Below are 27,831 nucleotides of genomic sequence, written 5' to 3'. Positions count from 1 at the left end.
TCAGCCCATAAGACAATCTTCTAATCTAGTACAGCATTCATTCCCTTAGAAATGATTTACCGTAACTTCAGTAGAAATATTTAAAAGTACAACTAGATAAATGTACACAGCAGTTGAAAATGTTTTAATGCCCAGTGTTGCTGAAATAGATGACTACAGTAGTCAAACATGATGTGAAGTAAGCTATTAGAATGATGGGGACGAAGCTGAGTTCCACGAAGATACCGCAAGTCTAGCTAGTGGAGATTCACCGAGCATCTCCATGGCTGTTCCACCTGTCACAGTGACTAAGGATGAAGGCGTTGTCGGCAAACTCAGGCTTCCTCGAATAAATGGACTTTGAGGGTTTCCAGCAGCCGAGCTCAGTTGATTGATTGGGGTAACAGAACCATTACCTACTGTCCAGTGACATGTATACTGGCTAAAAAAAAAATGCAAATAAATGTTCACTGTAAAACATTCTGAAGAGATAAAACAATATCTCATATTCATGGATGGCAGTAATTTGTTTAAGGATTTTCCCATTATCAGCTGATTTTACCGTTTCCAAGGCTATTTTACATTGATTTTAAATAAATATATAGTCACAAGAGAAAGAAAGATAATTATAAAGCAGATTCAGATATGTTCATTTCCAGCAGCTATATTTTCACCTTAAACGTGGAACAGTGTCAGCTACCTGGTGAGGTAGGGAAATGCACCCAGTAGAGAAGTTCAGGTGAGATACAAAGATCTGACGTGTTTTTTAAAAATTTTCCACTTTCATAATTGCCAATTGAACACACGCTTGGATTTCTTCGCCAAGCAGCCCTCAACTCTAGCTGTATGCAAGCAGAAATCATATTCCAAAAATTTTCCAAAGGGCACAATAATCACTTAATTGCTATCCAGTGACCCTTGATGGAAAGTGTGTGCACAGGCATTGATGAGGAACCATATCCCAGCCTTTTCAGAAGAGGCTGGGAGAAATTTGGTGGGGGGGGAAATCGCAGCGGGAGGTATCACAGTATATTAATAGTTACAATATTGTAGAAATCCAGAAATTCTGACATTTTACAAGAAATCTCAATATTTTTCTGAGTGATTTATCACAATTATTGTAATTTGATTTCAGTGTTGTCAGCACTCAGCTTCTTAAAAATAATGGGCACTAAATTGGGCCGTGTAGCGCCCGTTGTTTCGGTGCTACACGGCCTCTTCGACATCCAAAATGGCGTCTTGGATGCACACGTACGTTTCCAGCGTGACGTGCGCCGGATGCCATCTTGGTATGGGAGGTAGCGCAGATAATGAATGCTGGAATCATGTAAAGTAGGGAGAAAATGGCTTCAATCAGTGTACAATTTAAAGTGATACACACCATTTTGGGACTTTGTGCGTTGAGTTGAGCAATGTCTTAACCCCGACCATCTGAATGTGTCTTAGAGTGCCTGGAGGACCCCCCACCAGCGTTATTTAAAAGGGACCATGCAGGTTTTACAGCTTAGTGGCTGGATTATTGCTTCTGGCTGCCGAGACTTTTGTAACTGTTTTTGGAGGTCTCCTACACTTGAATACTAGGACCAGGGGGCATAGCCTAGCATTTAGAGCCAGGACGTGCAGGAGTGAAGTTAGGAAATGCTTCTACGTGCAAAGGTTGGGAGAATTTTGGGAAGCTCTTCTGCAAACGGCAGTTGATGCTAGCTCAGTTGTGAATTCTAAATCTGAGATTGATAGATTTCTGTGAACCAAGCATATTAAGGGATATGGGGCTAATGTGGAAATATGGAATTAGGTCACAGCTCCACCATGATCTCATTGAATGGTGGAACAGGTTCGAGGGGCTGAATGCCGCTGCCACTTGCTGCCTACTGATATGCGCTACCTTCTCCTGCAAGAAAATGTGACGTGTGTCTGGGCAATGTGCCTGTCATGTATGAATAGCTACCAGTGGGTGTGGCCTGTGAGTTGTGGTTCAGCGGCTTCCAACAGTGGTAATGTGTGAAAGTGAGAGGAAGCATCTGATTGGAAGAGTTGAGTTCTGATGGAAAGAGTTTGTTGGTAGGTGCGTGTTGGGGGGTTTAGTGCGTGGAGGAGTGGATGCGGCTCGTGATGCAGTTGGTAGGAGATGCCACTTGACAGTTGAACTCACTCACCTTGACCACTCATGTCAAAGCATTGAACCTCTTCCTGTACTGCATCCATGTTCATGATGCTGTGGACCTGGCATTGACTTCATCCTCTATTGCCTCCCACTGCCTTTTCGGTGTATGTCTGGAGGGCCTCTTGCTCCCGCTTCTGCCCCCCCCCCCCCCACACGGATATAGGATGTCCCTCCTTCTGTCCATTTCTTGCACCAAGGCCTCTGGTGCATCAGCAGAGAACCTTGGTGCTTGGACTCTCAGACTGGCAGATTGGTGAGGTCTGGCATGGAGATTGGAGGATGTGGGATTTAGTGGTGCGCAACCTTTATTCAATGTTTTAACATAACTCATCAGTATGTAAACATAGGGATGAGACCTGCATTTGTGCTTTACGTGTGCAATGTCTGATCTCCATTCAGACTCCATGCAGACAGCAGGCTGTTATATTCAGCAAATTACAGGTATCAGCTACCTTTAAGGGATTTCTAACAGACAGCCTGCCTTTAAGATTGGAGCTCCCCCTGCTGGTGGAAAGTGTGAATTGCATGGAATCCTCGTTCAACGCTGATTACCAACGCAGATTGCAGGTGAGTCCTCAGGCCTGACAAAAATCTTGTCCTGCCTGCGCGGATCGTGCTACTCCCGCCCAAAAACAGGCCCTATCCAATTTTCCCCCCAATGTATTGATTATGACGGAATGTGAATCATGCACATTAAAACAAAAGGTAGATGGGAGAGAATGGAAAATTCCATCTCTTCCTTCCATTCCAGTGAATTCTATGTTTACAACAATAATGCATAATCAATGAATTGGTGATTTTAGTGAATCTTTTAGCTGACTTTAAATACCAAAACAAAGTGATTTATTTCACAGAATGAATTGCTAAGTTATAATATGTCGTACATGTGTTGGTGGCATATTACTGGGAAGGATTTAAAAACAAACCTTGGATTCAGACTGTCTATCATTTTTATAGTGAGGTAATATTTCTCCTCATGATGCAGAAACTGGCATCCAAACCAAACCAATAGCAGCAACAATAGTGACATCTAATTCCTAAAAATCCCTTGATTTTCAATAAACTGGATATTTTAGGTCCCTCTAACTAATGTGAATGATGATAGTCCAGGTTAGACGCAGCGCATGGGGGTGGTCACTTTGACTGCCTGCCTCTCCACTGCGATCTTGTCCTGGCCCTGGAGGAGGAGCATGCAATGTCCGCCGGTACACTTGAAGCCTTCCGCGACTGGTGAGTACCACAGGGACTGGAGTGAATAGTGGATACTGATTGTAATATTATTTAGTTTGATACATTTCCTTTGTTCCATTTTTCACAATTAAGTTCTTTATTAGTTGTGCCCTTTAAAAACGGGTGCACATTTATTTGTTTTAAGTTGACATCACTGGGGCTACCCAGTGCATCCTTATAGGTTTAAAAAAAGTCTAAGTTCCTGTAGGGCAGCAAACATTGTAATTTGTTTTTTAAAAAAAGAAATAAAGCAGTTTCTCAAACTTGTTTTTTGTATGTACTTATTCATTTTTAAAAACACAGATGGATAGTAGAGGTGTACAGGGTAACTCAGTCGCTAGTTAATACCAAAATTAAGAGTCTCTACACAGGGTAAATTTAACAATTTTGTACTCCAGTTGCAGATCTTTGTGCAGCAGGTATATGTCCATTGTGTAACTGAATATCAGGTGAGGCTTATAAATTGGTGGCAGATGCAATAACGCCGATTTTGCATCCCCACCCAAGTTGAATTTCACCCCCATCTAATCCAACAAGCCAACTATTTTATAAGATTATCAGCACCATTGTAAAGTATCATTTTAAGAGGTTTAAATAAATGTGCAGAATTTCATCAACCCACAAAATGTAAAACATGGAACAACCCTATCTCACCTGGCATTGGATCCAGTTCCAGCTGTATGTGTCACTGGTAACATGTTGGTATGTGGTGGAGGTGGTAAGGTTGACCAGTTGTCATGCCCTGGTAAAGCCTGAAGGCCGTTACTAGAGTTTTCTGCAAAGGACACTTGTTAAAAACATAATATTAATGAATAAATTGAAAGATTTGTATATAAAGAAAAAAAAGTAATCCCAATTTTCTTCCCCATCCAAATGTTAACCCAGCCATCTATGTTAATCGTACTCAGTTTAGAGGTCAGGGCCATCAATCCTGTAGACTCCACAGGCCTCACTAGATGTGCTTCAGAATACAGTAATATCTTTCTTTCAATTAACTGGCTGAAGCTGGAATTTATATTGTCAGCTTTTCCAAGCCTCCTTCTGTGAAAAAAAACCTCCCAGAATGCAATTAAGGCTGTCTATACAATTCTGACTAAAACCACTTTAGTTTTCCCAGTTTATGTTTTGCAGATTGAAGTCTTCCATTAGAATAATTTTCTGTTCACACATACCCTTCCAATCTTTTCAAAGAGCAAATTGACCTTCTTAATTGACTTGGAGATCCTCTCCTTTTCCTCCCTCTTTTTTGCTGAGTCTCTGGCTGTGTCAAGGCATTAAGAGAAAATATAGACCCAAATACAACGGTAAATTTTGGCAGCCTGCATGCTGGAGGCAGGACCTTGCACACAGCCGGCACATATCAGAAAATAGTGAGCAGTGAGTTAGCAATTTTCTGATATGGAACCGTAAAAGATGACAAAGTGTCCATTCAGCCTATGGTGTTTGCTTTGGCTTTATCTTTCTGCATTCTCATCTTTAAAAGGAATTATGGTTCCAAAATCATCCAAAGGTTTTGGGTACAAAGGGGTGGATAGGAGTTAAAATTTGAGCAGGACCTGGTTGTGCTGCGTTTCCCCCCTGCTTTTGCACCTGGACTTAATGAAGGAGTGGGATGGAGATGTTTGCATCCAGCCCCTTTGCTGGCAACATCCGAGAAAGAGGCATGACTAGCAGGTGGTGCCATCTGGTGGAAATCCCATTATTTCCACCTCAGGTGCATGCGTACATTACTTGCCAGAAGTGGAAAATACCAAATTTGGAACGGCCAACATCCTTACAGCAGCTGGTCCTGATTTAGATCCTAAAATAAGTAGTATAGCTATCAGTATCTTAAGACAAATCTGTGCATTAAGCAAGTCACCTTGCACAGTTCTTTGCAGAATAAGTCTGGTGAAACTATGCACATTGCAGGATTGCTTCCAGCATGGCACAGACTGGCTATAAATGGTTTTGGTATTTCAGTGAACTTTTGTTTTGTCCAGCAGTGTCTAGGACCCAATCTGAACTTGGTAATGAAAATAGGATCAGAGCATGTCACGCAGAGGGTAGTGAGGACGGCTTATAGCATTACACCAAATGTGGTTAGTTTTGAAAATTAATACATGAAGAATGACTTGGAATTTCCTTGTCCTCATACTAATTTACAATATTATAGCTGCTACTTTTTTTTTAAATTGGTAATTATGTATGCATTTCTCAATATAAGATTTGAGTCAAATTAAATTCTATTAGCAATAAGACTTTTACCAGTTGTGAAATTTCAAACCTGAAATGTATCTTATTTACAAATTGCAAACATTAGCCATAAAAGATTCTCAAACCACACAGTGCATTAAAGAACTAGTCACTCAAATATGACACTACAAACTTGAACCCCAGTTAACTTAAACTCCTATCTACACAGAATCAAAAGATATGCAGTGGGCTTTGTTGAACGCCACTCCCAGACAATTGCTTGTAACTATCTGTCTAATGCTTTGCAAACTAAGCTGAACCTGTAACAACTAATATGTAGAGACAGTATGGATTAATAATGTTCTGAACAATGAGAGAAAATGTACTATTAATTTTAATGTAATACAATTTCTACTTTAAAAACTTGTAGGTTGCAATCATACTATGTGATATTTTTGTAACAAGTGAATTTACACATGAAATTCCTTTATCTGCCATTTTAACAAAGGCTTTAACAAAACCAGTAAACTGTACTCGAAAATAAAGTGGAAGAACTCTTCTCATAAATAAAAGGAATGCAAACATAAGAAACATTAAAAAAGTCAAAAGACAAGAATATTTAGCAAATCAAAGCTCATTCATCTTATCTCTCTGGTATCCCATGACAGAACATCATGGATATCAAAAAATCAATAAACTAGTTGAGATAATTAAAGCATTAACGGGTTTAAATCCATTACAGATTTTATGATTCATTAATTTTGTAAGTACATTTTCAAACTGTGAATCAGTTATTAATTAGCCAGCTTAATCCATCAACTGGTAACTTGATTAATACGTTTGAGCATACCTGTTGGGTAATTTCTGTGTATGTAGGATGTTGAATATGGAGTGGCAAGATGGCTGCGCCGGGAGCTGTAGCGTTCGCAGCTATGGTATGAGTGGGCACCAGGAAGTGGTAAAGCAGCATGGTACTGATAATTCGGATTTGTTGGTGCACAAATAGTCTCAGCATTGGGTATCAACCAGCCGCTTACTGGGGAGAATAAACAGATGGTTTTGGTGAAATTAGTTAACAATTAAAATTAATAACTTAATTCAGAAATTATGTTTTGTGAAACTTGCTGTGTCAACTGTCCCACCTCCACAGAATTTCCATTATTTGGTCCAAAAGTAACTATTAATTCCAAAATATCAACATTTATGTTATTCTTAAACTTTAATATTTAGTTTGTAACTTTATATGTTTAGGTTAAGAAGTTTGTCGATTGCAGCATTTGAAAATAATGCACTTTGGAGAACAGACCAAAATTTGGGAATAAGAAGCTATGGTTGGGAAATTGCTACTTTAGATTTTTCTAACCTCAAAATGTTTGCTAATAACAGTAGTATGATGATGAGTTATGGATGTGAGCACAATGTAATAACATTAATGCAAATTCTGTTAATTTTGTCTCAATAATAAACTCCTTATGGCTACAACAGAACCTTAATATTGTAAGAGCTGAATTGTAGAAAGAAATGGGCTGCAGATAAACATTTAGTAAACTCAAATCAGAAGAAAGTTTTCAATGTCATTTTGGGTGCAATTTGTGCGTTAGGAGTTTTCCTTGTTGAAATGGCATCACATTCTCAGGATTTCTCCACACTTAAAACATGATGGCACTTGTAGGTCACCACTTTCTTCAACAAACCCATAATATAGATTGCACCTTTGCTTCCCTCAAATGTTCCTGTCTAATTTTAAAATAATAGTTTAAAAATTTTTTAAAAGGTTTAATTCAAATGTGTGTTTTCTTTAACAATTCAATAGCTAGGACAGCCATCTATTCAAAAACAAAAGCATCAAAACTGTTACAAAAATACAAGTCCACTTTCTCCACCTGAATATGGAGGCATCAATAAGATTAATATGGTCTTAAATGACTTTTCAAAGAAATTGCCAAAACCCAGGCCATGATCTCACATCTGGCTCTGTCCCTAAGGTTTTGAATTTAACAAAAGATGACAAACACACTATTTATATAGAATTGGCCAGATCTTGCTGGAGCGGGGCATCTCATGGCATTCCCGGTTAGACTTTTTTCTGCGCCCTTCAGCTCAAAAATATTTTGCTGGAAGTGCGAGCCGATAACGGCGTGGTGAGGACAACGGGACATCTGGGACCTCAGTGAAAGGTGGGACCAACAATCTATCTCCTTAACCAATGAGATTTAAGGATTGAGAAAGAAACAGAGGAATGCCTGAGAAGGAAGGTGAATTGGAGTCAAATCAGATACAGAAAGAGAAATAATTATTTTTCCAGCAAGATCTGGCCCATTGTCTTTTATTAAACTGCAGAATTACATGCCCAAACATGGATTTAATGCCTGCATTGCAACATCCTACTAACCTCTAGTCACAGTTTATGACCTAATTAAAATTTATCTCTGGAACAAACAGTATCTATGGTCCTACAGTGTGTTTCCACGAGGCATTGGGGGAAGATAAACATTAATAGATACTGCATCTGTTTCTTCCTAGAGATAAGATTTTGACAATTAAATAAAATAACAAAAAAATTGGATTCCCAAGTACCACCAAGATAAAAGTTGTAGAAATTTGTTTTTTTTTACACTTTACATTTTTTAGTGGAAACACCACCAATGCTCCATACAGGAGTGATGTACAGGCTCCACCAATATTCTAACCATTTCTTGCTCAGTTAACAGCAGGTATATTTGCTGGCTATCTCAGTTCCACACCACAATTCATCCAGAGAAACTGAGAACCCATCACCTTTGTAGCTGCTGCAACCATGCCTTGCTACCTCATAGGTTTGAGAGCATATATATCACCAAGCTAGGTTGTCATTATTACGCCAACCTGATCACATACTACTCTGTTTGCAGTCAACAAAGTTAAAAACTTACTGTGAGAGTAACTCATGTGCTGATTTTCAGAAAGATCATCTGAGCTATCCTTATAACTGGCTCTGTAAGAGTTCAAATAAAGATGTGGCATTATGCACCTTGGAACAACTATGTAGTTTAATTGTTCAAAAAATATAAATCCCTGTCTTTTTCCTTTCCTAAAGACAGGGACATGTGCTTCAGTATGACTCCTTCTGTGCCAACAGAAAACGTATGGCTGCTCCCCCATAGTGCAGCTTATCCACATAAAAACAGGCGCAGGAGTGTTTGGCTGACCCGCCTTCTAAAAATCTGTGTTAGAGTTTTCAGTATTGGTTATAAAGTTTCATTTTTTTTTAAATTACTCTTTAGGTAACCTCATCTCGGTTCATTCCCGTTACTGTATACACCACATTTTTTGTATTGCAAGACTTTTAGCTACTACTCATTTTCCTAAACAGTTTTGAGCACAACTGCAATTTCATTTGCAGCAAAGTTCTCAGGATGGCAATTCCTTGAGGGGTTCCAACATTTCAAGATTTGGAGGAGGAAGAATGATTTCATGAGGGGGGGGTAAGAAAGTAGGTACGATTATACCTCGGGTCTCTAGGTATGCACCCTGCCTTACCCCAGGATGCATATTTACAGACCAAGGCTAACCTACCCAGCCATCTCAGAGGAGACCTGTCTTTGTCACCGTCACTATGCTATCTGCTCCAGGAGGACCTGCAGACAGCAGCAACAGCTCTTCCTGTAGTTGTGAAGGTAACTACTACATTGTGGATCCAGATCCTTAAACACCATGCCAAACATTCTGCCTTAAGTACCACATTTGCCCATCCTTCCATTTGCTGTTAACCCTCTCAAAGAAGTGTAGGTGAAAAAGTGAACTAAATTTAATTCTCTACTAATGAAATGTGAATGCAAACTAATGGTAAACACAGTGCTTCTTCCTGGTGACATTATATGGTGTGCATTTACTAGAACTAACCTTGTACTGTGTCTAAGTACTACTGAGCTTTTGGGTCCTTACAGGATGGAAGTGGCCCTGTAGCTCTTGGTGCTGAGTCAGCAGAGAGTCTTGCAGCAGCTGGTGTCACCTCTGATAATGCAGTGGCCATATGCTTGCCTGCTACCCAAGTCCTTGGAGTGGCTTAGTTGCATTAGACAGACGTGTCATCTCCCTGAGAGGAAACCACCTCATCTGTCCCTCCTTATGACTGTGCTCCCGCTGCTGGGCATTTCTTTCAGATGACCAGAGATCTGCATGAAAACAGACTGTAAAGCACCACAGAGGAGTGTGATGTTCACGATCAAGTACGTGTCTAATTCGATACTGAGACACTGCTGGAGGACAACGTTTTGATAGTCCCAGTTACAGCATTCATGAGTATCTGTGTATGGGCTAAGGCTCTCAATCCTGGGACCTCCCCTAGCAGGTGGCCATGTAATGCCATGTGTCCCAAGGTACTCCACAGTTGTGAATCCCTCAAGCATTGTTGCAGAGATGTCAGGAGTTATACTACTGCAAGGTGTTCTGCTCATTTTCAAAATATATCTAGAAGGCCTTTTACTTATCCAATAACTTCCTTCTGAAGGCAGACCCAGTGGGGTATCAGTCATTACCCCATGCAACTGAGAAAAGCCTGGAACTGACGCTTTGGCCCGCTGCTTCCTGTTCATCTGTTGCCACCTCCATTTGTTTCTCCTCACTTACACTGTGTGCTTCACCCAGTGCTCCCTCCTTAATCTCACTGTCCAAAATGTCCTGGGATGTGTGAATGCATGATGGTACCTGCACCAGATGGAGCATGTGACATGGTATTGAGTGAAGAGAATAGTTCCTCCATACCACTTGTGCCTGGTAAGCCATTATTGCAAACGAAAAGATGTGTTACAACAGTATTAGGAAAGAATTCCTTCCAACAGAAGATACAAATATATTGTGTGTATCACACTGCTGTTGTGCAATGTATAGCTCTGTTGCACTCTCTCACTCATCCAGTGAGACTATAAAAAGGAGAATGTTTGCTATGTACTGGCACATGACCACTAAACTCTCCTCCGCTCCTTCAGCAAACTTGGAAGGCAATCCCTTGAAGCGGGACAAAGGTATAAGATTGGGAGGTTCTCTCCCACTGTTTACGTACCACAGTCTTCTGAAACCACACACAAAATACAGCTTTTGTCCTTTGGAAGAGCCACCCCTGTGCCCAGTCTACATCTTTCTCTATGCAAGTCCAGTATAAGGATGCAGGATGGGAACAGGGGTGGCTGTCTTGAAGTTGAGGGCACCTGTACAAAACCATTTTGGCCTTTTAAGATTGAGTGAGGAGGAATTTCTTCACTTAGAGGGTTGTGAATCTTTGGAATTCTCTACTCCAGAGGGCTATAGATGCTGAGTCATTGAGTATATTCAAGGCTGAGATATAGATTTTTTGACTCTAGGGGAATCATGGGATATGGGGATCAGAAAGGAAAGTAGAGTTGAGGTCGAAGATCAGCCATGATCTGAATGAATGGCAGAGCAGGCTTGAGGGGCCTTATGACCTACTCCTGCTCCTATTTCTTATGTTCTTATGTTCCCAAAAGTAGAAGGGCTCTAGATGGAACCCAAATGACCTTGCATGCTCCTTGCACCAATTCTGTGTCTTACATCAACAGGAATGGCTACCATTCCTTCAACATGCAGCCAGTCTGTGACCATCAGGAACTACCATAACATTTATATTATAGCAGCCTATGATGCCAGCAACTGTTTCACAGCAAAAGGCAAGCATCTGGCTAGATCCTGGAGGATAAAGACTACCCCCATCGGCCTTGGCTGATGACATCTGTGCACTACTCCAGGACTCCAGCCAAGCTGAAATACAATGAAGTCTATTGTGCTATCAATGTTCTAATTGACCACACAATTGGAATGTTAAAGGACCCGATTAGGTGCCCCAATAGTGGGTCCTAGGTTAATGGTGGTGTACTGCATGCTACACAATTCACAATTGGTACAAAAGAGTTCTGTAAAAATCTGCCTCATGATTGTCTGTAACCAGTTGCTAATTCTGTTCAATCTGAAAAAGACAAACCTCTCTAAATGGTTGCCCAAGGCCTCCATGGTGGCAATGTGAGTTGGCAGACATTGCTGCTCCATGGACCTCGGTGTTCGAGAAATCCATTATAGTTCTGCCTGGAATTGCCAAATACTCCAGGGTGGCCTTCAGTGCTTTTGGAGCCATCCCTGAAGATGCCACACAGGACAGCAAAGGACTCTTCCAGATGGTTACAGCTGCTGCACATGATGGGAGACTATTCAAGGTGGTGCACAGTTCCTATCTTACAAAAAAGAGCAGGCTCTGTGAGATTGAAGTCCACAGGATGTTCACTGAGGGCTGAGTCCCTAACATGCCCCAGAATATCTACTCGTCCCCACTCCTACTGCCCAGTCATACTCAGTGCATCAACTGGTGTAATATCCTTATGCTCACTATCTAAAGCCCCTCCCTGGTGTTTTTCTCTGGGTTGGGGAAAGGAGAATGAGGTGTTTGAAGGGTCAAAGGCAGAGGGGCCTGGCTGATCTTCCTCATCCTCCTCTTGCGTTTCATTTAAGAGAAGAGAAAGACATATTAGAATGGACGGTGGAAGAACAGCATTCTATCTTGTCACCTTCAGAGGAAGCAGAAACATGAAGTTGTTTACAGGTAGGTTTGGTGTGTTCCATCAGCAGGAGATGGAAGAGCAGTAGAATGCTATGGTGAACTTATAACCAACACCTGCCCTCCCACTTCTCCTAATTTCAATTCCCAACATCTGTGGGCCACTTGAGCTTTCTCCTCAAAAAGGAGTCAGAGGTTTGATGTTGCGTGGGCCAGACCCTATAGTCTGTCTCTCTCATATTATGGACTGTCTTCTTCTGAAAGATGAATGCAGACAGATACAATACTTGTCGCAACATGCTATCAAGTGCTTGAAGGTGAGCCATCAGTTCCTTAAGCTCTCTCATCTTCGGAAGGAAAAGAAAGGAACACATTCTACAATGCATCATGCAGACAACAGCTTCCACGGCAAGCAAGATCAAATGACTTTAATGCATCATACAGCAGATTAGATACTGAATATCCTACTGTCAGGATTCTTAAATGGACCCTGAAGATTAAAAGATAATAGCAAATAGAAGATACTTGCTGGGTGGCAGCATGACAACTACAAGTGACCCTCCCCAATGAACAGATTCACAGCCACATTAGGAGAGTGATATCTCCTCAAAGGGCATGAACTGCTTTAGAACTTCAGGCCCACCTCCAGTCCTGGTTGTCTCCCAATGGTTATAGGCAGCGTTGACCTGTAAAAGAAACACATTTATGATGTTAGAAAGTGGCAGAGTAGACGAGACAGTAATCGTGAGCCCCGATCATTTCCCACAAATTTGCATAGTGGTTTTCGAGGCACCTCTCAAGAATTCTGTACATGGAAATATTGGTCCCAACTGGCAGTGTGGAATGCAGCTTCTGTAGAACAAAGGTGTGCTGCGGAAAGGAATCAATGTTGTGTGCTAGCTTGGCAGGTAATCTCCAAGAGTGCAGCTAATGGACAGTTATAAAAGACATGGCCCCAATGTAAAAGAATAGAAATGTATGCAAAGGTGCCTACACTTACCTTGGTACTTCTTTTGATGCCAATTAATATCTTCTCATTTGGATTTGTATAGTTTCATATTTCTTTAAATCAGGCCCACAGTGTCACAACTTGGAGGACCCATATGAACTGAACTGTCCTGTAATCTCTTGGCGTGTTACTAGTATGCACAAAATGCAACCGATTTCAAATTTTTTAAATACCAAAGATATCAAGAAGCAACTTAATCAATACACAGTGTCATTAAGTGTTCTGCTGCAAACTATTGATTTACCTTTCTTTGGCATCCAGGAATGCTTTTGCAAAGGGATTATTCTTGATCTTCAGAGCTGTAACCTTAAAGAAAAAAATTCACACAAAGCGTTTTAGTTAGCTAACTAACTAAAAAATCAAAGCTTGATAGAATGCTTAAGGCACTTGCCTGATAGGCAGACCGTTTTTTTCCCCTCCCTTTTACAACTAATATGCCTCTGAACAGGGTCACAGGGAGAAGATTTACATTTGTATATTCTCCTCCCCCTCCCAGTTCACAGGTGTGCTGTCCCCTTTCAACCACCCAATTCACAGACATTCTTACCCCTCCAAATCCCTCCCCAATTGACAGACACTCTTTTCCCCCCTCTCCCCCAGTTCAAAAGTGCATTCTACTCCCTCAATGTGCTCCTTACTGCTGACCCTAGCTGCAGCTTCATTCTGGGATCAGACTCTGTGCTGCAGGTAGTAATTCCTGATTTATAACAAGACCAGAAATTCTCACTTACATCAGAGTCCAGTCCAGAACTTAAGCAGCAGCATGACAGTGCAAAAGATAAACAGGTGCATGGTGCAAAAAGCACCCTACCCTCCTGATTGCCAAAATTAAACACCAGAAAACCCATGGGGTGCTCGCAACAGCCACCTCCCTGAAAACTCACAGGGTGCCTATAAAAGAAAGAACCTGCATCCCAACCTCCTTGGTGTAAACGGACATAAAAAGGGGTCAAATTGACCATATCCAACAGTGTTGCAGCAACATCAATACTTTTAAATTCAGAAGGTGTTTAGTTCTTTTTCTTATAAATAAATAGTCAATCTGCTGCTCACCTGTCCTTCCTTACAGCCCACAACCTCATCATTCCAAACAGAGGGCTCTCCTTTGTCCTCTGAATGGCAGCATTCGTACCTCTATCCCAAGTCAGCAGTTGAGGCAAAAACAAATGAATCTGAACTTTACGCTGGCAGGACCAGCACAAATTTGGAGCCTTTGATCAGCTGGGAAAGGAGACTGTTTCAGAAGGAAGGAAAGCAGTGCAGCTACTAGCTGGAGGAGGGCACTGTTGCAAGAATGCTCTATTTCTTAAGAGCCAGCATGCCAGAGTGCAGCGGTAAGGTTCAATTTTTACCACTGGCCTGCCCCCACATTGAGAACTCACACTTAATGCATACACATTTTACATCCTGGATATGCTGCCCCAGGGAATAAAAAATGTAAGCATTTACTCCATGTTCTCTTCTTAAACCTTCAATGATCATTGAATAAATAGAAGTACCTGCAATGACACCCATTGTAAACGAGGAAACACTTTAAACATCTATCATGAATCATAATATCATTTAAAATATGAAATGCATCAAAATAACCATCATAAAAAGCTCAATATAAACTATTACTAGCAGTGATTATTGTACTGACCTCTTCATTCTGGTATGCAGTCACTGCAACGAACTGGGTTTCAGCAAAAGAGTGATTAGAAATCATCCTGTGAGGACCCCCTACACGCACTATATGAACCTGAGGCTTGTACTTATGCAGAGAATTTAGAATTACCTGTAAAAAGATGGCAAAAAAGTTCCCATGTAAACTCTGATTTTGCAAGAAGAGCAAAATTGGGATTGAGCTTAACTATGGTGCAGGTGCCCTAGTGCTGGCAGCTCAGATGCTAGACCACCCCTAATTTGAATAGGCTTCCAGTATGAGAAATATGCCCAGGGAGCTAAGCCTGTAGCACAGTTGGCCGAGGTCACCAAATCCAGTGAGGCAGCAGCTTTTAAAGGGATACTGCTGGCCATTAAATGAAACACTGGTGATAGCAGCAGAAAAACAGAAGAGGCGATTTTAACCCAACCTGCCCAGTGGAAACCAGGCAGGTGGAAAGTTGGAATCGATGAAGTGATGTCCTGATCTCATGTCATCTTCCATTTTAACCTGCTCTTCAGAGGCTTGAAGCTGGCAGGGTCCTTTGAATATGCAGATTGGGGTCCAATGATATCAGTGGGCCTTGACTACAATTTTAACTCTGGCCTGAGTGGGGAAACTGCTATGGCTTTTCCATCAGTGAAATCAGCGGGACCAGAAGAGACCATTTAAGGCAAATTTCTTTTTACTTTGCTCCTCTGGGCCTCACGGAAAGTTTAGGCCTCCTCTGCCCCGGGCTCCCCCACTTCACCCCTGCGAGACCCTCCTGAAACCCCATCCCTGCGACTTACCTTCTTGCTGTCGAGCCTTCTTTTGGTGCTGGCCGGTGACCTGCCACCTGAATTTCTGCTCCCGTCCGCTGGCCAGCTGCAGTTTCCCACCCATTGCGCCCAGTCAGCTGACCAGCACCATGCAGATGAGGTCAAGAAGTTAAAATCGCCCAGGTCTCACGCTGCCAACATCTGGTGCTCACTCACCCAAATCCTGCTTCCAGTTAAAATTCCCCCTAGAGCAATTGTTCAGAATGACATGAGAAATGTGGGCAAATTGCCACTTTTGATGAAGAGTTGGAGGTCCTACTGCAAGAAGTGCACCAAAAGCAGGATTGCCCTATTTGAAGCTGAAAGCCACCCTCCAGTATAAACTTAGGTCCAAACTGCATGGAGGGAGGTTACCAACCATTCGATAGTCACCCAAATCCCTCATACCTGACTTCAAATGAGGAAAAAGGTTTGCTGGTATCGGGAAAAATATGAACTAAGTGTAGTCACTTTTGTACACTGCAATGGCCATGTAGCATAACAAAAATCTAAATTGAGCACTCCCATCACCTGTTGGAGGCACCATTTAAAGTGTTGCACACAATAGTTGCCCTTTAGCACACACAGTTATTGTGCTAAAGCTGATTTTCTTGCATTTGCATGTGGTTGCCAAGGAACAGCAATCAACTGTCCAGGCTTTCAGTACAAAGTGCTCCTCTGCTGTTAGAGGCCTTCTCAGTTCGCAGCCATGGCTGTAGAAGATAGCCTTAGTATCCCAAGAACCATCTACCAGTATTTTATCTTTAAATAATTCAAGCACAATTATTGTGCTTGAATTATGTGCTTGCAATGATGCCACAGTGAAGGCATCATGGCTGCTTCCTGGATATTGGCTGTTGACATGCATAATTCTCTTTGTGGTCAGATACAACCTGAACATGAATGAATGAACTTGCACTTGTATAGCACTTTTCACACCCTCAAGATGTCCCAAAGTACTTCACAGCCAATTAAGTACTCTAGTGTAAACACTGTTGCAATGCAAAGAAAATAAATGAAAACCCTTTCTGTTCATGTAGGATATGGGATTGATTCGAGAAGTCCTAGTTCTCACAAGATGGTCTCTATGATGCCCTGCATTCAAAGGGACCCTGCCAAATTCTGAACCCTGTCTAGCTGTTACCCCTTGCAAACAACATATCACTTACTTCATATATGCACTGTAAACTGGGGAATCTTGCAGACATCCCTGTGGTGGCTTGGAAGGATCAGATAGCATGAAAGTTTCCACAGCATGAAGTTATCACTGCTACAGGAAGTGTCATCCAGATGGTGTCTGCAGCTCATCCTGCAGCAGATGGCAGCTCTGAAGTGGAGGTGGTGAAGACAGATCTCCTCTGACACATTCAGGTACATGTGGAGTCTGTAAACTCAAGTCTATACCCCAGGACAGGTGTGGTGAAAGCACCTCTGGTGCCATTGCATCTGCATTGTATTACTCTGTCAGTACATGAATGCACTAAACAATCAATTGGGCAAATGTAATCACTTAACACTTAAGTACCAAATATAGCTTTCAAATGCTCCCCTCCCCAGCCTACGGGTATCAAAGTCAGTTATAGCATCTTTACCACTGCCCCAGCTCAGGTCAGCTAACGTCACACAAACTGAAGGTTGAGCCAGAGACCTTCCTAGTCTGAATGGCTCTGTTCTACTCCAGACTGTGCATTTATCCTCTGAGCCTTTGAGAGCCATCAGAAAAGCAGCTAACTTTCTGTGCTACTTTATTTAAGTGGTAGTCCTACAGGTGGAAAAAAAATTACATTATAAAGGTTTTCAGGCTCTGCTCATGATACCAATTTCTGAACACAGAGGTTAACTGCCCTTGCTGATCGTGTTAACACTGCAAGGGCAATTGTACAGGCCCGTGGTGCTGGTAGGGCACTTTGCCCACCTGGAATGCATATCATAACATGCACTGTCCACTGCTGTCTGGCCATTTGGTGAGAAAATTAACAAGAGACAGTCTAACCACCTCCCCTTGACATTCAACAGCATTACCATCGCCGAATCTCCCACAATCAACATCCTGGGGGTCACCACTGACCAGAAACTTAACTGGACCAGCCACATAAATACTGTAGCTACAAGAGCAAGTCAGAGGCTGGGTATTCTGCGGCGAGTGACTCACCTCCTGACTCCACAAAGCCTTTCCACCATCTGCAAGGCACAAGTCAGGAGTGTGATGGAATACTCTCCACTTGCCTGGATGAGCGCAGCTCCAACAACACTCAAGAAGCTCGACACCATCCAGGACAAAGCAGCCTGCTTGATGGGCACCCCATCCACCACCCTAAACATTCACTCCCTTCACCACTGGCGCACTGTGGCTACAGTGTGTACCATCCTAAGGATGCACTGCAGCAACTTGCCAAGGCTTCTTCAACAGCACCTCCCAAATCCGCAACCTCTACCACCTAGAAGGACAAGGGCAGCAGGCACATGGGAACAACACCAACTGCACGTTCCCCTCCAAGTCACACACCATCCCGACTTGGAAATATATTGCCGTTCCTTCATCGTCGCTGGGTCAAAATCCTGGAACTCCCTTCCTAACAGCACTGTGGAAGAATCTTCACCACACGGACTGCAGCGGTTCAAGAAGGCAGCTCACCACCACCTTCTCAAGGGCAATTAGGGATGGGCAATAAATGCTGGCCTAGCCAGCGACGCCCACATCCCATGAACGAATAAAAAAAATTATGGACAATGTGCCTGAATTACTGAGGTACATCCCAGTGAGCCAGGCTTCCCACCGGGAGCATGAACTGGTAAAGTTACTTTTCTTCACTTTCCTTTTTGTGGAGCCATAGGGTTCAATTTTGTGTAGTTTGTTCTGTGAAGTGTGATTAGAACCTCAACCACACAATGTTCAAACAAGACATTTCACTTTATTATTAAATAATGACAGCAGTGATTTAATCCATTAAAAATGCTATTTTTCCCACTGATGATTTGTCTTGTGTCCTGTCTATTATGTTGAGTGTTAACATCCTCACCCAGAAATCCAATATGAACAAATGTAAAATTAACTGCAATATTCTATGTTCCTTTAATAAAATCAATAAATACATTTATTGAATTTGTACTTCAAGATATGAGATACATAGAATTTGAAAAGAATTCAGTTTTTAAATTTTAATTCTTGATAGGCTGTTTCAAATGTCAAAACTATACTTACACTAAGATTTGCCTCACCAAAATGCTTAATAAAATGATCAAAACCCTAGTCATTGTAACTCCCCCCACCCCCAGAATCTGCCATGCTTATTGCAACATCACAGACATATTCAGTAATATTGGATGCTAGAAGATTTTTTTTTAATATGAAAATTACAAATCCATTGTAAACATCTGATTCTCAGCTATTTGTGTAGATTTTTCTTTAAAAAAGAAAGTCAAGTTTTTTTTTAAAAAATCAATCTTCTCCACATTTCAGGTCTTCCAACACCATAAACTATTCTTTAGCTAGGAGGGCAGTCAAATGATTTGCTCTGGGGCCTCTGCTATTTATCAATCACTAGAATTTACTAGGCCACCCTTGGAAACACCCACCTCAATCAGCAATTCTCCAGAGATCAGAAATTAGCCACGAGGAATTGTAGGCATAAATCCTTGACCTGATGCAGTGTGTTGATACAATGTCACCAGGATGCCTGGATATCTGGTATTTTCTGATTAGTCTTAAAGCTTTATTGCACTATAAATATTAAAAACTAACTTTGATTCCACAACAACAGTCTCTTCCACTCCCGGCAGATCCACAGATGACCCCCACAACAGGGTTTCTCTCAATCCATTAAGCCCAGGGAGGCAGGAAAAACAAAGTCTCTTTAACTCTTCTTCCCCTCCCCCCACCCCACCACCATCATCTCAACAAGGTCACTCTCTTCACACTCAAGGTTTTTCTTTTCTTTTTCTCCCCCTCATTTCTTGTTTAAAATCTGTAAAGGTTCTTTCTCCCAATAGCTGAATATTGACTGCTGTTGGAATGCATGTGTGAGGTGTGTTCAGGTGAGTTATGTTTGAGTTTAGCTGTGATTTCCCTCTTGGTCAAATAGCTTGTGACCCATCCCTGTTTAAGCTCACACGTGAAGAATGGCCATTTAGGTGAAGTACTGAACAACCCGGAAATGTACACTGGCATAAGTCAGCACCTTCAGGAAAAAATATCCAGGGGGGGTGGAAATTAAACAAAAACTCTATAGTAAATAGGAGATTTAAACCCAGGTGGGCTCATGCATTCACAAAGCAGTCCGAGGAGAGAATGCCCAGTCCTGCATTGGAACATAATTACAAGGAAATCAGTAACCCTGTGCAGCCAGTTACTCTTACACTGGAGAGCTTACATCTGCCGAGAAAGAGCTGATCTTGCAGAGCAGAATGCCATTCTCCATCCTGATAAACATCTTCAACAATGTTTTAAAAAAAATTTATTTACTTTTTACTCTGCATCTGGCTATGCTAGATCAGTGCTTGCTGCTGACAGTAAGTGATAAAAATGGAAAAGTGTTCCATTCTCTATTACTGACAACCCAATCTTGATAAAAAAAAAAAAAATTGTGCTTAATATGTCAAGTTATAAAAAAAGTTGTAACTATCAACAGATTTACAGGTATACACGTAACCTATTAAAACAAAAACATAAGAGAAAGGGCACCTCACATGATCTTTTGAAAATGTTATATAACGCTAATCTGGAATAAGTGCTATATCTCGGATGTTAATTATTTTAAAGCAATGGGCAGCTCTGGAACTTTGTCCCAGAATTAAAATGGTACAGATTTATCCCCCAATAAATATATTGTATATTTTTCAGTTTGTTTGTTGTTTCTTTGGCTGTAAAAAGGATACACAGTTAATTTTATGTGATGATTCATAATTACAAAACAACTCTAATTATGTAATTTTGCGTAAAGCACTTACTTTTGTTTATGTCAATTTTAGGAAAATCTGTGCCAAGGAAAACATAAATGACTGAACTCATTACAAACGTTTTTACATGAAATTGTACTCATTGGGAGATCTCTTAATGCTTGCTGGGCTGCATCAAGCAAAACCTTTTTTCTGACTAAAACACGATGTCCATTAAACTCTGAAAGTGGCAATTAGACCTGTTTATTCTTGTTTACGTTTGGTTTCCTTTCAAACAATAGCCTATATGAGTAGAGTAGGCCGAGAGGATTGCTATAATTACATTAATGCACACTTGATATTTCACAATTGCCCTGCTTGTTATTGCAAATGAGATGGGAGGAGAAAGCCGTACCTGTCTGCCAGTGTTGACTTTATTTGTTAACTTGACTTTACTGAAAGAGATTGGAGCTTTCATCCAGTGTGCCCCAAAGTTAGGGGAGTCTGGGTGTATGTAAACACAGCTCTGCGTCAGGGGTTCCGGTTTACCAGCTGGAATCCATTCACCATTCACATATTTCCAACGATGACGGTCAGCAGCAACAAAGTCTAGCAGGAATGAATACATGGCATTTGGATCCAATCCAGATACACTTATTTTCAGAACTGGAAACATTCGCCTGAAAAGAGGGAGAGGTGGGGGGGGGGGGGGGGCGGGGGAGAAAAGAAAAAAAAAATCAACCTTTCCTTTTGGGGAAGCACATAATGATAATTGCACTGAATACCAGGAAAAAGCATAATAGCCTTTTCAAAAATAAAGGCCTGGCTACCATTTACATACAGAGGCTAATTTTCCTATTAATCCAAACACACAGATAGGCAACACAGGAAGTAAATGGATTAACAGTGCTCAGCAATTGATTCAAAAGCAAACGCAAGCAAGAGTGAGGAGTAACTAGTTTGGAAAAGGAATAGTTTGTACATTAATCTTTCAGAACCACAGTAGCATTACTACACCACCTCCAGTGAACACAAGACTTTCCTTTTTAAAAAAAAAATAATGAATAAAACCACCAGCATATAATGCTTTACTCAATGTTACTCGAGGAAAAAATTGCTCGGTGCATCATAGATAATAAATGCTAAAAGTGCATTTTATGCATTAGTGTTAATGAAGTGGTTGCTAATGGTTACCCAAGCTCCTAAATTTTTTCCTAGTAGTGAGCAGGTGTAATGAATGTGAACACTAACTCTACATTAATATTGCTTTTTCTTGGTAAGAAGAGTTTTTTCCAAAATTTTAAAAAGGCAGATATAATGACTGCACAGAGCTGACGTTAAAAAGTAGCAACAGAAAAGGAAGGCAATGCACATAAAGTGACTTGAAGCAGATATGTGGCACAGTGGAGAAGCTGAGACAAATGCAGATAGAGTGGCAAGGAGACTGCAGAAGCACAGGCTCTCCTGATAGGAGTATGCTTTACATGCCACAAACACACTGGATGGGTGCCTGAGCTATGCGTTGCCAAGAATCAGTTATCTTTCTGCAATACAGCAGATCTGCACAGGAGAAGTCAGAGGTGAAGGGTAGAACTATACAATCAATTAATTAACATAGGGTTATAAATGATTGAGTACAGAGTTAGCATATTCTTAAAAGGACTGCAGAAATTTACTAAGTTTGCTGATATTCACCTAATATTGTGTTACTGTAGTTTACTTTTCAATAGGATAGTTATTCAAATTATAGTCCCCTCAGATACATCTACAAGTTGCGATGTGTCAAATTTACTCTTTCTGAAATGAACACAGGAAATAAATGCTACTATAACTAGCTTTGTACCAATAGCTATAACAGCCTAAAGTTCTTTGGCATTGAAGTGTTAAGCACATACTTGCAGTATTCTGTCTCACTGGCAGCTTCTTTACATGATGTATGGAACCTTACATTAATCCTCAGTTGTGTTTTATCAAAGGTGTACGCTAAAATATTGTGATTCAGGTCTTAGTATTCTTGACTTCATACTAGCCTTTTTATGGTAGCTATGTAGTGATACTGAGGCACAGATCACTGAAAGACCATGCAGTTTACAGTGTCAAGCTGCAAGTTATTTTAATATATTCTCTTATGTCCTGCTACATAACATTCCACCCAAGTGCACAATTTTTAGCAAAAAAGACAAAGCAAAGCTGTAATTATTCCTCTTGCCCCACATATTCCATTCAATACAGTAATATTTGAATGCTTCTTCATTTATTATCTTAATGTTGCACTGAAAGTATCAAGAAAGTGCACTCAATAGGTTCAATTGAATTACATTTTCTTTGCATTATATTGAAAAAATTGCACCATTAATGGACAATGCCTGTTGAGGTATGAGGTGTGATTTTCTCCTCAGTTTAAAAAAATTACTAACCCATTCCAGGTATAGTGAAGCTGGTAATAAAATGGACAGCAAGGGGTGCTCTCGCTAACAATCATTTTAGCACAGGCTGAAATGTGTTGTTTGCAAAAAGCAGAAGGGTTGCGTTTCAAATGGAGCGCAGAACGGGTGGGCACTACGCCTGCCTGATGGCTCCAGCAAGAGACCCGAATCATTTTAGTGGTCAGGCTTCATCTAAATATTTTGGGCAAACTGCCAGTACTCTGAGCACATGCAGGCAGCTCACTGCTGGTGGGTGGGGTGGGGGGGGGGGGGGGGCGGTAGGGTGGGAGCATAGAGAATCCAGCGGCTCCCTGTAAGGACCGCTGGTTAGCTGCTCGATGTCTGGCATCAACAAGCGGAGCTTGCAGAGAACACCCATTTGAACATGGCAATGGTATCAGGAGACCTACAAATGGCATAGGACCCCAATTTAAATAATTTAATAAGCCTCCTGCCTGTTGTTTCGGGCAGAAGCACCAACCACCCATGTCAAGGCCTGCCTGAAAATTATGACGGTCGGGCAATTTGTTTTCGCAATTTTCAACTGCTGGCCGCCCCATTTTCCAGCCTAAGTGGGACAGGCGGCAGTTGAAAATCACTCCCACTTTTAGCTGAGCCATTCGGAACAAAAGCATTGAAGGTTCCACAAAGCGCAACAAAATTAGGAACTTATTGAAGATTGCAGCTCAATAAGTACTTGGCCACTAGCTCAGTGGCTCATCAGCATCATCACTGGTTCATTAGTTCAATGTCAGTTGCAACACATTCCATCTCATACAAAGTGCACAGAATAAATTGGTGCTTTCCTGTGCGAGTGCAGAAAAAAGAGAAAATATTTTAACCTTCACTTAATGTACCCTCAATAGTCTAAGAGAAATTTTGACCCGATAGAGTCCTGCATTTAGCATTATTGTGGTTTAGAGTATCATTTTGGCACAGATTGCAATTTTTTTTTTTTAAAAAAGGATATATGTTGTAAACTACTGGTTCTCATATTTAAAAAAGTCCTTCAGAATTCAAAAGAATTATTCATGAGGACCAGGCTGTGTTGTGAATCAGTATACTGTCCTCTCACAGATAGGAACTGGGTTCCAATCGAGCATAGACTGGATGAAAATCTCCTATCTCTGCCGTGTGCCAATGCGATTGTGCTTTGCACTCCCGGTGAAGAGGTTTGCATGGCAGCAATGCTTTTTTCAAATTGAGATGTGGAAGTAATGATTATCTGTCCAGTCATTTTAAATGGATGGAAAATTGTGCAGGGTGCACTGGCCTGCACACCCAAATTCTTAGTATGTATTTTTGTTGTGCAAAATACTGCGCCACGAGTGCTAATTCTTCAAATCCAATCCTTTCGTCAGCCAACTGGGATGGTCTTTTGAGAATTCTTGTCTGATTTTTCCTTGGTCCACTCTTTGGACCCTTCTATCTGTGCGAGTGAAGTAACTGATATTATTTCAGCTGGCATAGTAGGTTCAATCAAGCTTGTTTTTCTGGTACCGCTCATAAAAATTCTGTCTATTAGATTGATCAAGAAACCAGATGTAAAGCATAAGTAGCCAACTTTATTGGATTTAATTTACACTGTCCACTAATTTGGGCCACAAGCTCAAACAGCATGACTAGACATGGTCTCAAAATGTTGAGTATCTGTGTAAAAACAGACAGCTAGCATGCAGGGGTTCAGCAGACATATCTTCTGGCTATATCTCAGTGTCCTCTTCTGCCAGCGATTGTCCCTGGGCTACTTGCTTCCTGGTAATGCCTCTTTGTATGGTAAAGTTGTGCAATAGGCAGCAGATTACCATGAAATCTTGATAGGTGATATTGCAACCACCTCCCTCATCTGTCCAAACAACTACACCAATCCTACTGAACTTTGTTATAACATGCAGATTGTATGTTTAACCATGGTCCTGATGCAATATATGCATCATTGTGTTGCTGTTCAGCTTTCATCCATGGATGTCTCAAGGGTGTCATGAGCTTGAGCTGAAGAGGACATTCTTAATCCACGAGGAGCTATTCTGTCCAGTCTTCCTGCCTCTTTAATTAATTATGGAACCATAGATCATCATAAAATGTATCATAACTGCTACCAGGGTTGCAGCTGAATGGGGTAGACCTAAGCCCTTCAACTCACTCGAAAGCCAAAAAGCATGATTGTCTCCACCTATGTCAGAGAAAAGCTTTGCGTTTTTGCTGCCATTAGAGACAGCACTGCAAAAGGAGCACTGATTTAGGTGGTGCATGCTGTCATTGCATTGCACAAGTCCCATCTCATTTACATTGCTCATTTTCTGACAATATTCAGGCACACACAAGAGTGGGCCAGTTCACAAGTACTGCTCAATCAAAACATTCACTGAAGCTCTATCTTGCCACCCATCTACACGCTACCTTGATCAGCATCATTTTTCCAAACTGTTAAAATCAGATGGAAAACTCACAATGGGAACAAACGTCAGATTTTTAGTGACCAGCTACAGGGGGTATGGCAGCCATTCAAGAGCAGACCATGCACCCACCCTCTCAGTTGTGGAGTTATCGTTCCAGGTTGATAAAAAAAGGATAAAAATCACAGGGGAAAAAGGAAAAAGTTACTCCAAAAATACCAAAAAAGTAATCGAAACATTAGTTCAAATATTACTGACAGGATTAATATATTTACCTTCATAAACATGGTCGTTACACTTCAAAGTAATTCACTGCATATGAAGTGTTTTGAGACAGGAGGTGTTTTATAAATGCAAGTCTTTCCTTCATCAGTAAATGGAAAAAAATCTTTTAAAATTAAAATGGGTTTCAGTTTGAAATAAATGTTAGAATTTAATGTTATAGAGATCACATACTTTGCTTCAAGATGCAATAATAGGTGTGGGGTATTCTATTCTCCTTTATCATACAGTGAAATAAAACCCAATGTGGCTGCAGTTTAAATCAGGGGGTACTGTAGCACTTTGAGCCAATCACGTGCTACATTCACATGATCCATCACTATTCACCACGATACCTGCTGCCACCAAAATTGAAATCCTGAAAATGGAATAAAACCACCTTCCATAAACTCCATCTGTATGTATTACATGGAATAGAAAAGGTTGGAGTATATTTCCAGGACATAATAGTTTCTGAAGACATTGCTGAACTGTTTGAATTTTACTTTTACAGCTTAGGGTCTCATCACAATCCCTCACTGTTACTACTTTGCAACACACCAATTTATATGCCATCTTATGATTACCGATTATAAAATAGTCAAAGAAAGGGTTACAAATTAATAATTGCAAACAATTTATCAGGATACTTTAATCTTATTGTATTGCAAGGGAATTTAGTGTTAGATAAATTTAATTTAAGGCTTCACATGAAACTAATTTCAAAAATATGTTCCATTAAGGTCATGCCAATAGCTTGCAGCTAAATATTTGTTTTGTTATTTTTGCCTACAATTCCTCAAAGTACTCATTCCAAAGATGAGTCAGTTTAATGTTTTCTACTATTTTTGTAGTGATAAGTAATGCACTGTCTGAAAGGGTGGTGGAAGCAGATTCAATAGTAACTGTTAAAAGGGAATTGGATTGAAGGGGAAAAAACTGCAGGACTATAGGGAAAGATCAAGGGAATGGGACTAATTGGGTAACTCTTTCAAAGAGCCGGCACAGGCACGATGGGCCAAATGGCCTCCCTCTGTGCTGAATGATTATAGTATTCTATGATATTACAAACATAATGGTTTAAACTCACTTTGAAAAATGTGAAAGATTTTATTGAAAAATGGGGCCTTATTAAAGAGGTAGATGTGGATATCTGAACTACCATATTAATAGAAATTAGAAACAGTTGAGACGAGCACCAGCAACCCTTGGTAATCTGATTTATCTATAAAAGGACAAATACTCCCATTTCTACACAGATTTCAGGGAGATCAGTCAAAAAGTGGTTACAGACAAGAAATCCCAGATCTATGAAATTTTCAGTGCTCATAGAAACTACACAATCAGTGCCAACTGGATACTCACAGAAAATACACTGAATTATGTATTTTCACAGAGAACCTTAATAGCCATTAAATTTCATAGTACACATGCTGCATATTTGGCACTTGGCAGACAGAGATTCAGGGACTGAATGAAAGAAAAAAATATATAAAAAGTAAAATTAAGAGGAACAGGTGAATAGGAAGAACTAACAAGAAGCAGATCAAAAAGAAAAAATAATAACCAGAAGGAAGAAAAGAAATACAGAAATCACAAGAAGGATAGTTAGGAAAGAAAACAGACAGCAAAGAGAAACAAAAGGGACTGAGAAGTAAACGGAAACTGAGAACTATTATGATCTCAGATTAAAGAAACGAGATTCTGTATATACAGGAGTGAAAACATAATTTATAGAAATAGTCTCAGTTTATTGGACAGGTATATAGAATAAAAATACATTGAAAAAAATGTCAATCACATAAAAAGTCTAATCATAACAGGAGCTTTTGAGGGAAAAGCAGCAATTTATTATTACATAACAATTCTATCTGAATACAGAATGTGAACATTATAGAGTGTACACTTAATCCTAATGAATTTCTTAGCAAATACTTTTTGTACCATGCTCAATGAAACTTTGCCTATTGAATGCATGTTATTAATTATTCAAATCAATGCTTTATTAATAGTAATTTCAAGAGCACCGTTTCACTATGAATTTATCTCATTCCAGTCATTCAAAACATCTGGAACCCTTGTGATAGCAGAAATATAGAACCATTCCATCTTTATTTAGCCGTTACCGTAAGTTATTTTACTAACCTTCCGTTCTTGGTGACAATCATTTCGTTGGTGACTTCGTTGAATTTTTGCCAGAGATTCGCATCTTCCAGAGTGACTTTCAATTGCTTTTCGGTGGGATCTCCCTTCTCACTGCCTGCCACCAGCTCACACTCAACAGCGTTGAGCAAACGAGCCACACTGCTCTTACCCTCAGTTTCATTCAT

General features: G+C 40.6%; 2 protein-coding genes across 3 annotated transcripts in view; one reads left to right on the top strand and one right to left on the bottom strand.

Moving 5' to 3' along the window:
* The window catches only part of adal (adenosine deaminase-like), a 63,273-nt gene extending 45,392 nt beyond the window's left edge, over nt 1-17,881 (top strand). Inside the window, exon 11 of one of the 2 annotated variants that reach the window (XM_067993146.1) lies at nt 17,560-17,881. In XM_067993146.1, coding sequence (XP_067849247.1) covers nt 17,560-17,610 — 51 coding nt within the window. In that variant the 3' untranslated portion in view covers nt 17,611-17,881. Of the gene's footprint in view, nt 1-6,799; nt 6,952-17,559 lie in introns of those variants that run through there. The other variant, XM_067993148.1, reaches the window with a different exon arrangement.
* On the bottom strand, nt 113-27,831 carry LOC137327400 (T-box transcription factor TBX19-like). The gene is made up of 8 exons (XM_067993144.1): nt 27,647-27,831; nt 20,834-21,098; nt 14,741-14,875; nt 13,343-13,404; nt 8,461-8,522; nt 6,399-6,584; nt 4,028-4,160; nt 113-421 (listed from the first exon to the last, which is right to left on the bottom strand). The coding sequence occupies exons 1-8, from the start codon at nt 27,829-27,831 to the stop codon at nt 187-189; spliced, it is 1,263 nt and encodes a 420-aa protein (XP_067849245.1). The 3' UTR covers nt 113-186.

Source organism: Heptranchias perlo, chromosome 11 (genome assembly GCF_035084215.1).
Source record: "Heptranchias perlo isolate sHepPer1 chromosome 11, sHepPer1.hap1, whole genome shotgun sequence".
NCBI classification, from domain to species: Eukaryota; Metazoa; Chordata; class Chondrichthyes; order Hexanchiformes; family Hexanchidae; genus Heptranchias; species Heptranchias perlo.
The sequence above is the reverse complement of the archived record's forward strand: the minus strand, read 5'-3'. Positions and strand labels throughout refer to the sequence as shown.

What these genes read in the sequence shown, in the direction of transcription:
- LOC137327400 (XM_067993144.1), bottom strand. Translation starts at nt 27,831, where the DNA reads ATGAATGAAACTGAGGGTAAGAGCAGTGTGGCTCGTTTGCTCAACGCT. An exon ending in ATTGTCACCAAGAACGGAAG is followed by an intron (nt 21,099 to 27,646) that starts GTTAGTAAAATA and finishes CCCTCTTTTCAG; the next exon opens with GCGAATGTTTCCAGTTCTGA. An exon ending in CTGCATACCAGAATGAAGAG is followed by an intron (nt 13,405 to 14,740) that starts GTCAGTACAATA and finishes TTTTTCTTTAAG; the next exon opens with GTTACAGCTCTGAAGATCAA.